At 43.2% G+C, this 13146-nt stretch overlaps 1 protein-coding gene across 6 annotated transcripts in view; it reads left to right on the plus strand.

The window, feature by feature from the left end:
• The first annotated feature begins 1314 nt into the window (after window positions 1-1314).
• The window catches only part of NEMP2 (nuclear envelope integral membrane protein 2), a 39480-nt gene continuing 27648 nt past the window's right edge, over window positions 1315-13146 (plus strand). For 5 of the 6 annotated variants that reach the window (XM_072931594.1, XM_072931596.1, XM_072931595.1 and 2 more), the window contains exons 1-8: window positions 1315-1598; window positions 3932-4047; window positions 5542-5770; window positions 5944-6016; window positions 6975-7068; window positions 7767-7881; window positions 8519-8744; window positions 10967-11143. In XM_072931594.1, coding sequence (XP_072787695.1) covers window positions 1469-1598; window positions 3932-4047; window positions 5542-5770; window positions 5944-6016; window positions 6975-7068; window positions 7767-7881; window positions 8519-8744; window positions 10967-11143 — 1160 coding nt within the window. In that variant the 5' untranslated portion in view covers window positions 1315-1468. The remainder of the gene's footprint in view (window positions 1599-3931; window positions 4048-5541; window positions 5771-5943; window positions 6017-6974; window positions 7069-7766; window positions 7882-8518; window positions 8745-10966; window positions 11144-13146) is intronic. The other variant, XM_030277841.4, reaches the window with a different exon arrangement.

Here is a 13146-nt window from a genome sequence, read left to right on the forward strand (position 1 = left end):
ATATTGCAAGTTGAAAATGTGAGAGGGATTCCTCTAATAACTCGGCTGTGATGGTCCCTTCTTGTGTAGACACACAGCTGAGAGGTAACACATTCCTAAGGGTTTATCAGGGACTCAAGGAACAAACCCCAGTATTTTGCTTTATTAAATTTGCTAGAGGAAGTGACTGGAAAATTGCATAGAGACAACACCCAAGTTACATAAAGACAAAGATACAAATCAATTGCTGCTTCCTTTGGGGAGTCAAGTTTGTCAGATGTTGCACACGCTATCAAATCCCAACTATTTTTGCCCTTATCCTTCACTTCCTCGATGTTTGCAAGGAAAAATCTACAGTTAGATGCAAGCCCAGCCAGAGCTAAGCGGGCGTAGGAGGTGAGGCGAGGAGAGCCACAGCCCTGCACCACCCACTCCCTGCAGATGTAAGCGCCGAGACAAGGTGCGAGGCAGTGGGCAGCGCCCTTCAGGTGTTAAAAAAGCCCATCCTGGCACCCCCAGAAGTTGGATACAGCCCTAAACAATAAAAAATAAAACTAAAGGCAACCTTCACACAGAGAAGGGGCATTGTTTTAAGAACAAGGAAGGGAACGCATTGAAGCAAAGCAAGTAGGTTGGAAAAGCCAAATGTAGGGCTCAGTATAAAAATAGGTAACAGTGATGCCAGAATGCCTTGGCAAAATTTTGTTTATTGATTTTCATAGAATAGGGAAAAAAGCTTCAGCCCTTTCCACCCCTGACTGCTGACTGTGACTCACTAGTGATCTAAAATGACTGCAATGAGCAAGCGGGGACTGAGCTGAGCTGGACCTCACTCACTTCTTCACAGGGCTGAGAGGAGAACGGTATCCTGCTCCAGGGTTTCCCTTGCGGCTGCCCAGGAAATCCAGAATAGCTGTGGATGTTCACCTCCGTCACAACGTCTAACACTTCGTCCAGGCGGTCCTCTGGGCGGACAGGGGCTGTGAGTGATGCGTGGCTGGCTCAGTGTCCGGCCCAGCCAGCGCCGCTTGCCGGCACCCTGGAGACGGGCTCGGCCCCTCCCTGGGGCTGGGAGCGGGTGTGTGAGGAGGACAACATGCCCTGTCTCCCGTCCAGCTGGGTGACCGCCTGGGCTGAGGTCTGCAGGTGTCACAAGCTGTCCACCTGTGGTTTGGAACTGCTTTACACCTTCACTGGGCGGCCAAGGCTCTCGCTCTGAGGGGATCACAATCCGAGGGCACGCTTTGGGCTGAGCGGCGCTCGATGCTTTTCTTCCTCCTTTCCAAGCGCACCCTCTCAACCCACGGCAGCCGGGAGAGGGGCCGAGGCCGGGCCGTCACCCTCAGCCCCCGCTCGGCTGCTCCCGCACCAGCGCCGGGTGCCTCGGCTGCAGCCCCGGCCCCGCGGGGGGAGCGGGCAGCGGGGCCGCGCCGCCCCTGCCCCGCCCTTCGCCGGCCGCGAGGGCCGAGCCTGGAGCGGCGGCGGCCGCATGGGTCCGGCGGGGCCGGCCCGCCGCCGGCAGCGCCCGCGGGCCCGCCCGGGGCCGGGGCTGCTCCTGCTGCTCGTCCGGCTGGCGCTGCCCGGGGCGGCCGCGGGCAGCGGGGAGGCGCCGCCAGCAGGTACTGCCCGTCCCCCCGGCCCGGGGCAGGGCGGGTGCTCACAGGCCGGGGGTTCCTCAGCCCCGTCCCCTCGGGAACAGGGACGCGCTCCGCTCCCAATGCCTCGGGGCCCCGCTGCCGCCCAACATGGCGCTGCCCGGCCGGCAGCTCGGCGGAGCCGGGGCAGCCGCGGCCCGGGGCGCTCTGCCGGGCGGCCCGGGGCGCTGTGCCGTGCGGCCCGGGGCGCTGTGCCGTGCCCCCCGTTCTCCCGTCGCAGTCCGGGCCCGCAGCACGGCCCGCGCCCGGCCGGGAGCGCGGGGCCGCTGGGAGCCGGCCCGGGCGAGCCCGCAGGGACAAAGGCACCGCGGTGCACAAGGGCGGGCGTGTCCCTCCCGCTCCAGCGGCGGGGCCTGGAGCTCCTCTGGGTGTGCGACTCCCTCCGGCTTCCTCAGGAGCTCGGGCTAGGGGAATCGGGTGTAGAACAGATCTTTAATTAACACACTTGAGGGCAGGCAAACCCCTAAAGGCTGTGCTCGGTTGTAGTAGCAATAAGGAACTCGAGAACCGGCTTCCTCCTTGCATTGACGTTCTCGAGTCTCGGGCATCCTCCGGATTCTGCAGCAGATGCTGATGGCTCATAATTTCGAATTTCTTTGTTTGCAGTCTCAGAATTTGAGAGATACTCTACTTGTGTGTGCTCCCAATAGCTAAACCCAGCACCACCTCAGAGATACCTGTACAGCAGCATCTCTCCTTTTGGAACTTCATTGCTTCATTCTGTTGAGCTGATGCAATATCTCAAGTAGCTGATTTTTCTCAAGAAAAATGCCTTAAAACTTTGCGTAGTTAGAATATCCTTGCTAGCCTTGTATGTGGATGACATTGCCTTTGACAGGGATGGGTACTTTATCCATAGTGGCAGGAAATCCTAAGATGCCCTTCAGGGAAGGTGTGGACTCCCTGGGCTGTGTTTTGGCCCTGCCATTTCCTGTTACTGGATTATCCTGGTTTTAGGCCTGGGTAGTGCCCAACCTCACCTCCTTGCTGCGTCAGTCACTCAGCAGCACATCAGTGACAAATAATCCTTTTGCAGCATTGTGCGATGACTTTTGTGAAAGTGCCTGTCTAAAGGTACAGCCAGTGCTTGTCTGAGTGGTTGTGCTCCCTCCCACTGGATTTGCCATGGATGAAAATTCATCCAATGGGTTATTTTTCCACAAGAAAAAATGCCCAAATTTTATAGTTAAACCAATTTAGTAGGATCATGTATGGACAATAATTCTGTAATGCTATAATAAACCTAAGTAAGAACTATAATAAACCTAAGTAAGAACATCCACAGAGTATTTTTCATTTGCTTAACTAAATTTGTTAAAATATAATTTAGCTTAATTTCATCTTCCTTATAGAGACACAGCAGGTTTTTACCTGCAAACAGCATCTCCTTGTCTGGATTGAGATTGCATATACCCGTTTTGCTGCTCTGAGTGCATGACAGCATGTTAGCAGTTATTACTGAGCTTGGCTGAGACCTACATTTTCTATTCAGTAAGCTAGATGAGTCCCTCTGTTTGAATGTGTAATTATTTCCTCTATGCTTCTCTTTAATTATGTTCTTGAAACAGTGTGGTAATGCACTGTAGGGTATATTTTACACATGTATATAGATCAGAATGTATCTGAAACTTTGCTCCATTAATCTTTTAGGTCCATTTCTGCTTAGAAGTGCAATCTTAATTGTGAAGATCACAGGGGCTCACTAAGGTTTCAGGAGGGTTAGAACAATTCACATCTCTAATCCAACGATTTATGATGAGCTGTCAGTGCAGTTCCCTTATTACATGTCATGGCTGGACTAGAACAGGAGAAAAATGTTGTAAAAAGAAGAGTTGTGTGATTTAACATCAGAAACATTTCCGAGGGAGAGGAGTATGACTTTTGTGATCAGCAGCCGTGTCATGTGCTAAATGACTGTGTTAATATATAAGTCTGTTTACCTGCTCAGACTCCCACATTTGCATTCACCACTGGTACAGGGAACTCTGGTGGAGTTACACCCACTCATGCCAGCAGTGAATTTGGCCCAGAGGCCCTATTCCAGTGCCATCAAAACACTGATGCTGAAGCCAAGCTTTTCTGGATTACATTTTTTAAAAATACCACCCTGGTTATTTTTTTCCCAAAGGTGTTGCAGTTTACTTTGGAGCCTAAATGACTTGATTAAAAGTCCAATTTGAATTTCCATCTAAATCATATTGGACGCGTTTTTGTCGGCATTTACAACAATGAAATGGACTAAAATTAGACAGTTGTATTTGACACATGCCTAAAATTAACTTTTTTGCTCCCCCCAGGTAAAAACTGCAGCTTATTGCATGAAATGGATGTCATTCAGAAGCAGGATGAAAACTGTTACTGCTATGTGCAAAACAGAACCATTCACTTGCAGTACCTGTGGTCGACTATCCAGGTGAGAAGCTGTTCTGGGGGTCAGTCAGTACTTCTCATGTGAGCTTTTTCCAGCAAACCATGTGGCCAGTTAGCAAGATCAGGGTAGCATCTCTATGGAATTAAATAGTTGGGACCATGATGAAAATGCAGCATTATGAGCCTCCAGTTGGGATGCAGTGAGGTTTGGTCTCTGGCTTGGAGTATGATGGTGCCACAAAAACATTAATTTAGGATTGTGTATTATTTTCTCACATATCTTTTTTATGGATCACTGTTAGCCTCTGTAACAAATGCTTTTGCTTATCACCAGCTGCCTTTATGGAGCTTCCAAATCTGAGGACTGCACGCAGTTCTGTGGCTCTCTCACCACAGTGCACCAAAGTGTGAGAGCCAAAGACTACTTAGATTGTGACTAATGAACAAACAACAGCAGCAGTGTGTTTGTTCTCCTGAATAGCAGAGGGTCATCTTAGAAGACACACATTTAGAGATCAGTTTGAAGCAAATAAAAATCCCTTCAAGAGTGGACGCAGTAACAGCTAAAGGAATGAGCTAATCATCTCCATGGTTCTTTTTCTTTCCTGAGAAGTATGTCTCCAGACAAACAGGAAACTGTTTCATTTTGTCTGTGTTGGAGGACTTTTCTTTCAGGTATAAGAAAGTGGAACATCTCTTTGTCTGTTCCCAGGACTGTTTTCTTCAGGAACATATTGCAGGTGTTTTTATGAATGGTAGCAGGCTCCAGGTGGTAAAACCCCCCTTAGTCACACAAACGTTCCTGGAGTCAATGTGTAAAAGCAGGAAGTTCAGATTTTTTCCACAACAAATTGCTTGCTGACACATTGTCTCCTTTCCCAGTATGAGCCTGGTTTATTACCCATGGCATCACTTTTTTTGCAGATGGGTCTTTGTTGACTAGTAGGCCCTGATGAATGTATCAGAGTCCTCAGGAAAATCACCTCAACTTAGAAGATGGTCAAAATCTTTTACCAGTTTGGTGGGGGAGGGCACTGGGAACCAGTAAAAAAACCCCAGAATACCCAACAGGAATGTGCTTCTATTTAAATTTCTGGTTATGCTAGCTTTAATTTTCCTCATCCCTCTTATGTCCCCAACAAGAAGATTGCATTATAAAGAATAGCAAGTCAAATTTGTTACAGTTCAGGAGGGGAAGGAGGAGACGTATGAACATTCACAAAACAAACTGTGGTCAGTCAGATATTAGTGGCTTTGTTGGAAATTTGTGTGGGCAAGTGTCACAGTAAAACCAAACCCACTCTGCTTTTGGATGGGTTGAGGTGCCTCCACTGAACTTTGCTGCCAGTGAGTCCTCTGAATTACCTTGTAAGGAGATTAACTGTAAACAATTAATCTTTGCATAATATAAATAACCAATACTAGACAATTAAGATTGTTTTTCATTTCCACGTGAATGGCTGATATGCAGTATAGTTCACAAGACCCCACAGTGATTCTGAGCTGCTTTTCTGTGTATTCTGTTCTTTGTTTCTAGATAAAAGTTACCAGCAGAGAAAAGTTCCGGTTTGAGCCTATTTCAGAAAAAAACAACTGTCAGAATTCAGAAACTGTTTTTGACTTTGTTGCATGTGCTGTTCAAATCCTCTGGAAGCCAGAGACATCTACAGAAACTTTCCTGAGAATAAAACAATATGGAGAGGATGTTTGTTTCAAAATACAACCCTTCAAAATTGAACCATACCTTGTGAGGGTGAAAAGAGAAAGTAAGTACCAAATCTTTGAGTTTAGATTACAGATTGCTTGGTATTGCCAGTGCTACTGCATGTACCATCTCTTCTATAAGAAGCTTGGGACTTTTCTGTTGATATTTTATATAATCAGCATTTCAGATTGAATTAGTCTAAAGTCAATTTCTATTTCTTTCCCCCTTTTTTAGTGCTAGATGGAAAGCTCTTGTTTTTGTTTGTAGCTGGAATTTTTCTGTTCCATTTTGCAAACAGCCTGAGCAGGTGAGTACTGGCTACTTTTGACCTTCTTTCCCAAAGTCTGTGCATCTTTGGTCTGTTTGCTAAGCTAAAGAGGCAGTTCTTTGGGAAAGTGAAATAAGGAACTGAATATATATTTAAAACTTCCTCATTCCATTTGTGTTTGGACAGATTGTAACGTATCTTGGAGTGCCTAACTCTGTTTATCAATAAGCTGTGTTAGGGTTTCTGTATCCAGGCTTCCTGCACTGGGGACACCAGGACAATCAATCCTCAGTGGGCAAGTGTATGGATCAGAAAAGTCCTTTTTCCTTTTTGTAGACCACTGAGGAGAGCTGAATATAATAATACTGATTTATTAATAAATAATACTGATTATTAATGATGCCTTTCCTTGGGGGGAAATATTTAGGATGAAGTCATCTGGGACATCTTCTGCCCCCACCTTTGTGCCAGCCTTTCTTCTGATGCACATTTTTCATAGCACGTAAGGGAGGATACTCAGTTGTTACAGCAAAACATGTGCCCACAGCTTTAAAGCAAAGTGAGTCACAAAATAATTGTCAGGAGGCACCTCTAAAACAAGCAGAGCAGCAGTAGGTTTTATAGCATTAACTCTGAATAAAGAAAATGGAATTTATAAATGCATATGCTTAGGAAAAGAAAACTTGTGGGTTTGTGGAGGGTTTTCTGCATTTTAAATTAAAAGAAATCTTCTCTTGCAGTACCGAACCATATTGGTTATTTCATTTTCTTCTGTGTACTAGAGACTAGAAGGTCAATGCAATCAGAAGTAGCATATGCTTTAAAAAAACCCAGCACAGTCTCTTAACCTGTAACAACATGGCCTGTTTACCATATAACTCTAACTTACAGCTGATTTAAGTTCTTATTGAAGATCACCGCTGTTTTTACAAATGTTGGCATCTTAACCAATTACAAATGATACTTCTCACCATATTCTCTCTTGTTCTCTTTACAGGAGTGCCAACTTCTTTTACCTTTCTGGAATAATACTGGGTGTTCTTGCTCTGCTAGTCTTTGTCCTGTTGACACTTAAAAGGTTTATTCCAAGGGTAAATCTACATTTATAAAACAAAATAATAGTAATCATCATAATACAAGAAATAAGACAGTACAGAGCCAGATTCTGACCTTGTTCTGGTTTTGTGGCCAGGTAACTGCACTGAAATGACTGCAGGATTGAATCAAGTAAATAGAGTTAGGTCAGAGTCAAGTTCTATTTAGTTTAAACCCTCCTGAGTTTAAACTGAGCAGGTGTTGGTTGGTGATGTACAAGAAGAGTTCATTCTGAAATATAAATTATTTTTATTGAACTGGAGCTAAGTTTACCTTTGAATCTGTGAATCAATCTAAATAAAAATACAGTGGCAACTGAGATGGATTTTCTTACATTCACCAAAGACAATTCATTGTACGGCAGATGTGAAATTTTCCTTTAGTTTTATAAAGCCTGTGCATTCCCATAATATTGCTGAGATACTTTAATTGGGAACACATGTTTGTAGGGTTATACTGTGACACTGGGACATGATGCACAAATACAGGGATGCAGTTGCTCTGCTTGGAACTGATAATGGTTTTTTGTAGCATGCAGAGGACTCTGCAGTGGAAGTTTCAAACCCTGTAGGTCTAAAGAATTTCACATCTGTTTTTGTCTGTGAGTTCCTTTGGAAACAAGAGTCCTGAATCTGGCTTGAATTTTTTTTTATGAAGTTTTTTTAACTTATTTTATTTTATTTTTAATTTCTAGCACAGCACCTTCTGGATTTTAATGAGTGGCTCCTGGATGGTCTCTCTCTATTTTATTTACTACTTCAAAGAGAATATAGAGTGGTTATGGTCTGAACACAAAAACTACCTGTTGGGTAAGAAAATTACCAAGAAATATGCTGCAGATTTTGGTTTAATTTAGTGGTCAGATGAATACCTGCCCATAAAAAAAGAAAATCAAGTGACTCATTTATAGAGTTCTATTTTCTCCTAAGCCATAGATGTTGAAACATTCTGAAGGTTCCTAATCCCTTTAAATGAGTGTTTACTCACATTGTATCATTAAATAAAGATTTTGATGCAGAGGACTAGTGCTAAGAGCAGATTTTGCTTGCATTATTTGCTCACTGATTTGCTGTTACATACTTTTCCTGTAAGAGCAAAAGAGCAGCTCCTCTGGTTTGCAGTTTGCTGGATGTGGGAAATGGGTACACACACGGGGAACGGGATGTGGCTGCAGGGGCTGATAAACCTATTGATCAACCTGCCTCTACATGGTCACGTGAGGAGAATTAATGTGCAGCACACAGCATTGGCTAAAAGCTGTTCAGAGATAACCTTGTGAACTCTTGGCACACTTTGGAAATAGAAAGCACATAAACCATCATGTCTGTAAGACAACACAAGAATCAGCAGGCTACACTTCACAACAGCTGCAAGCTTTGAGAGGCAAAGTAAAGTTTATAGGGGTAGTTTGCATCTCTTTCTCCATGTCCTTTTCTGTTCCTACAGGGTATTTTCTGGCTGTTGGGATTACCAGCTTTGCCATTTGCTATCAGCACGGGCCACTGACCACGGAGCTCAGCATAACCTTGTTCACATGGATGCTCCAATTAACAGCCTTTGTCCTGATCTACTTTGGTGTCACCATCCCTCAAGTTGCATATGCAGTCATAGCAGTCAGCCTCTGCTCCAAAGGCCTGTGTTACCCCCTGGGTGCTGCCTGTCATATTGCCAGGTCTGTGTCTGTTTGTCAATGTCCAAGTCCTGGGAGAACCAGGAAATACTGGAAGCTGATCATGAAAAAAACTCTAGATTCAATAATGGTTTAGGAATTTCTAGTACTAGTTCAGAATTTTGCCAATTGTGAAACTGCTATGGGAAAGGTTTAAGGTCCAGAGACACAGAAATTATTTTTCACTTGGCAGTTTTAATCACGAGTTTTGTTCTGTGGATAATGGAGAAGTGTGACTGTGTTCTTAAGGACAAATGTAGCACCTTCTAGTCCACGGTATATGGCAACCTGAACATTTCTGTTTGATTGATGAGACTGCAGCAATAGTGTCTTGGTTTGATGTGCAGTGAGAGAAGCTGCAGGGAACTCATATGGAATCTTAGGGATAAAACAGTGTCCCATCACCAAGGATGCAGCTGTTCAGAAGTGACAGTCCTTGGAGGTTGAAGAGAGTTCACAGAGACTAAAATCATATGTCCACAAAATAGTATTCTCCATGATTTTAGTTTTTCTCCCTGTCATTCATAGAAGCAATCTATCAGAACTATGGAGATATTCCTCAGTATTCCTAGAGGCCCATATACATTGTGGAATTGAACAGGAACTGCTTGCAGTAGGTAGACCTTAACTTGCTAAGTGTTTGCAGTAGCAATACAGGAACAATGTGTTTGCTCATCCTTGAATTTGAAGTATGTTTTAGCACAAGTGCAACGCTCAAAGATTCTAAAAAGCCCTGCCAATTGACATCTGTTTTTTACCTTCAGTGATGGATGGCATCCAGCTTCAGAGTCTTTAGTACAGACTGTTCCATAACTGTGGACTCTGCTGAACCACAGAGAAATAGGAAGAGGCAAAGGCTAGAACTGGCATAACCAAAATAATAAAACCCAAATAATTTGGGGTTGTTTTTTTGTTGTTTTTTTTTTTTTTAATCCACACTGTTTAGTTTTGAAGAACATACTGCTTTAGTCTTGTCTTCTCTTTTTACATGCTGAAGTGTGGCCTGAATTGAAGCTTTTTTATTTTAGGTAGAATTTATCATTTGTTGTAGACCAATTTTTGCCTGCAGCTGAGGAGCAACAGCTGTTTCAAAAGCAACATGTAAGATCAGCACCTGTTGTAAGCAGGTTCGGAACACTCTGGAATCAGTATGATGTGGCCACAAGTTCACTTTTACTTTGAAGTTTTACAGTACTCTGAAGCACTGTAGTTTAACCTTCATGTGGTTCTCTCTTTTTGGTTTTCATGAACTGATGCTTCTGTGAAGAAATACAGCTCTACAAATCTCTCAGGAGATTGCTAATGGCTTTTAAATTTTTCTGTTCCAAAATCCTTAAGCCACAGCACCAAACTGTGAGGCCATGATGCCAGATACACAGTTCAGAGCAGCAAATATATCAAAAAAATTTAAGAGTCTTGCAGTATGTCTTGTTAAGAACAGTGTATCTCACTGAGCCAGCAAGATCCTTCACCATTTGGCCTAAACAACAGCTACAATTCTCTGCTTTAAAGGATATAAGGAGGAAGGCTGAATGCTGCTGATGTTGGAGCAGGTGTTTTTATACAGAGCTGAAAGTTTTGTGGGCATCCAGCCCTTGCTTATCTTAACTCATCACAACATTTAAATTGAAAGTCGTTGACAGAAAGAAACAGAACATGGCACACTTTCTAATTTATATCTGATTATATTATACATTGCTACGCAGCAGCTAAAAAACCATCGGATTGTAAACATTTTGGCCTCAGACTACTCAGTTTTGTAATTCAAAGCAAGATTTAAGAGAAGCCATCTAGTAAACAACACGAACAACTCACAACAGGCTTAGAGTATTGCTTGTCTTTGAAGCAACATATGCAGACGGGGTTTTGATTCAGCCCATGTCTCTGCACAGACACATTTTGCATTTTGCACCTAAAAATGGCTGAGCAAGCAGCCATCTCTTTAATTCTGTGAGATTTTAGTCCATGCATACACAATAAGGACCTGATCTAAAGCTCATCTGAAGCTCATTAAATATAATGTGAAATTCTACAGCTTTGCTTAAGACCTAGGGTAAACAGGTTAGCAAACATTACATACCTTGTCCTCAAACGTAAGAATGCAGCTTGTTCTCTTAAAGGAGTAGAGGTGACTAATGCATGTTAATAGCAGGTATAGAGAAAATGGGCAGATAATTACATCCCAGAAGACTTTATAAATACTGATTATTTTAATTTTGTTCTAGAAAAATGAAGCATCTTTTTAAATCAAAAAAATTGGTGTTTAAATACCTTACTGAAGAGGAGTATCGAGAACAAGGTGAAAGTGAAACTATCAGAGCTCTGGAGGAGCTGCGCTCATTCTGCAGGAGCCCTGACTTCCCATCATGGATAGCTGTATCCAAACTCCAGGCTCCACACAGGTAAGAAAACCTGTCTCCTCTAAAACAAGAAACACATTGCAGACCCAAATGCCACTTCAGGCACTGTTCCAGGTATGTTTATCTTGCGTATCCCACTCACGACCACAGCCACACCTCTCAAGGGTATTACTCACTGGTGGCATTAAACTTCTGTTTGTTCCTCTCTGACCATAAATTACTCTTGGGATTTTGCAGACCTTCACAGCTGATTCATGGTCATAGAACTTAGAGGCTTCTACAGTCCCTTTATAAGCTCTTGCAGTGACCCTGGTGGCTCTAACCAGGGAAATGCCCTCCTTCAGGTTTTAGAGTGGTGCCCTTTTCTGTGGTGTAAAACTGGGGCACAGTGAAGAGACATCAAATATTACCTGTATTAAGCTTTCCAACTGCAAATCTGCACAATCAGGGAATCCTGTTACTGAAGTATCACTATCTAAGACTAAGAATACAAAGAAAGAAATCAATACCTGCAACTAGCAAGTAGAGCAGGTAGAAAAGCTGTGCCATGTATAGCTTAAGAGACAAACCTAAGACAAATACAGGTCAGGAAGGGTCAAGCAAGCAAAGCCAGAAAACCCTGCAGAAGATAAAATTAATCATAACAGTGTATTCTGTATTCCCATCAAAAGAAAAACTTGAAGAGATCAGAAGCAGAGTTTCATGTATTAACCAGCCACAAAGACTTAGTCCTTCCTACAGAATCAACTGTCATGATTTTAAAGGAACCCCAGTCAATTTGGAATTTATTCAATAACAAGTTAAACCCAGTTCAGAACCTTCATCTTCCTTGGACTGGCACGCAGACAGCCTCTCTGCCAGGTTTTATAGATTTACTGTTCAACAGTCTTACTTTCTAAGCTGCTTGCCTTCTTTAGAATGATGGAGAGATAAAAAAGTGAAAGCTTACTTTTGTACTGTAGAACTAAATACCACCGAATGTACAAAACAACTTCAGACACGCGTATTTTCTAGCTGTCATTTCGTTAATAGAGTTGTTAGGAACTGTTCAGTGGTTGAGAATAGGGAAATAAAAAGGAGAACCAACAGCAGTAAGATTTGGAGAACCCCTCCCAGCTCCCATTAAGCATCAGACTGTGGTTCATCCCAAGTCAAACCTGTTCCCCATTTAGACTAACAGAGCTTCCAAGAAGAGTGAGGTGACGACGTTCATCTCACAGAAATGTTAAGTCTGAAATGTAAATTATTGATCAGTTTACCAGAACTCCAGAATGTAGTTGCATTTCCTTTTTCATACATTTCTCTGATGCTGTCGACACTTACCCAGGTGTCAGAACTGCCGTCTGTTCCCACACTCTTGCCAGAAACCTTCAGCTCCGTTCTCTCTCTTCAATGGAGTAGCCCACTGAAAGGAAGATTTGTGGGGGGTTGCAGAATTGGGACAGTGATAAGTTCATGCTTTGTCTGAGCATTTACTTGGAGCAGCTGCAGAATTCCTAGTCTGCAGCTCCAGCTTCACTAGAGGCAGGAATTCTTTGGGAAGACTTGAGCTCAGCTTGCCCGCAGTGTGCACGCAGCACCAGCAACAAGATGACTACACACAGTGTAGGAGTGCAGAATTCTTGCCATTTTTTCCTTTCATTAGCAATATCAACACACCTGAATTCTTACAGCCTTTGTCTCAAATATACTACAGCTTTAATTTATTTTTAGAAGCTAAAGTACCAACTACCCCAGTGTACAAATACTTAATCTAGATTACCCTGCAAGTACTGACAAGATATGAAAACTAAGTTAGATCTTCTTGCTTAGTCACAAGAGCTTGCAGATGGTTTCCAGAAGAGCAAAAGTTACTTCTACAGAAAATACTGAAAATATGAGTTGGGAAAACCAATCTTGCGGTTGTTGCCATCCATTATTGGAACTTCCTCTCATCTGCACTGCCTGTGTGGATGTCCTTTCAATACTCCTTAAATAGCAATACCCCTAGAATTTACAGTATTTCTTCTTTTAATTTCTCAGCTGATAATCCTCCCTTCTGGCAG

Source organism: Taeniopygia guttata, chromosome 7 (assembly GCF_048771995.1).
Source record: "Taeniopygia guttata chromosome 7, bTaeGut7.mat, whole genome shotgun sequence".
Classification (NCBI taxonomy): Eukaryota; Metazoa; Chordata; class Aves; order Passeriformes; family Estrildidae; genus Taeniopygia; species Taeniopygia guttata.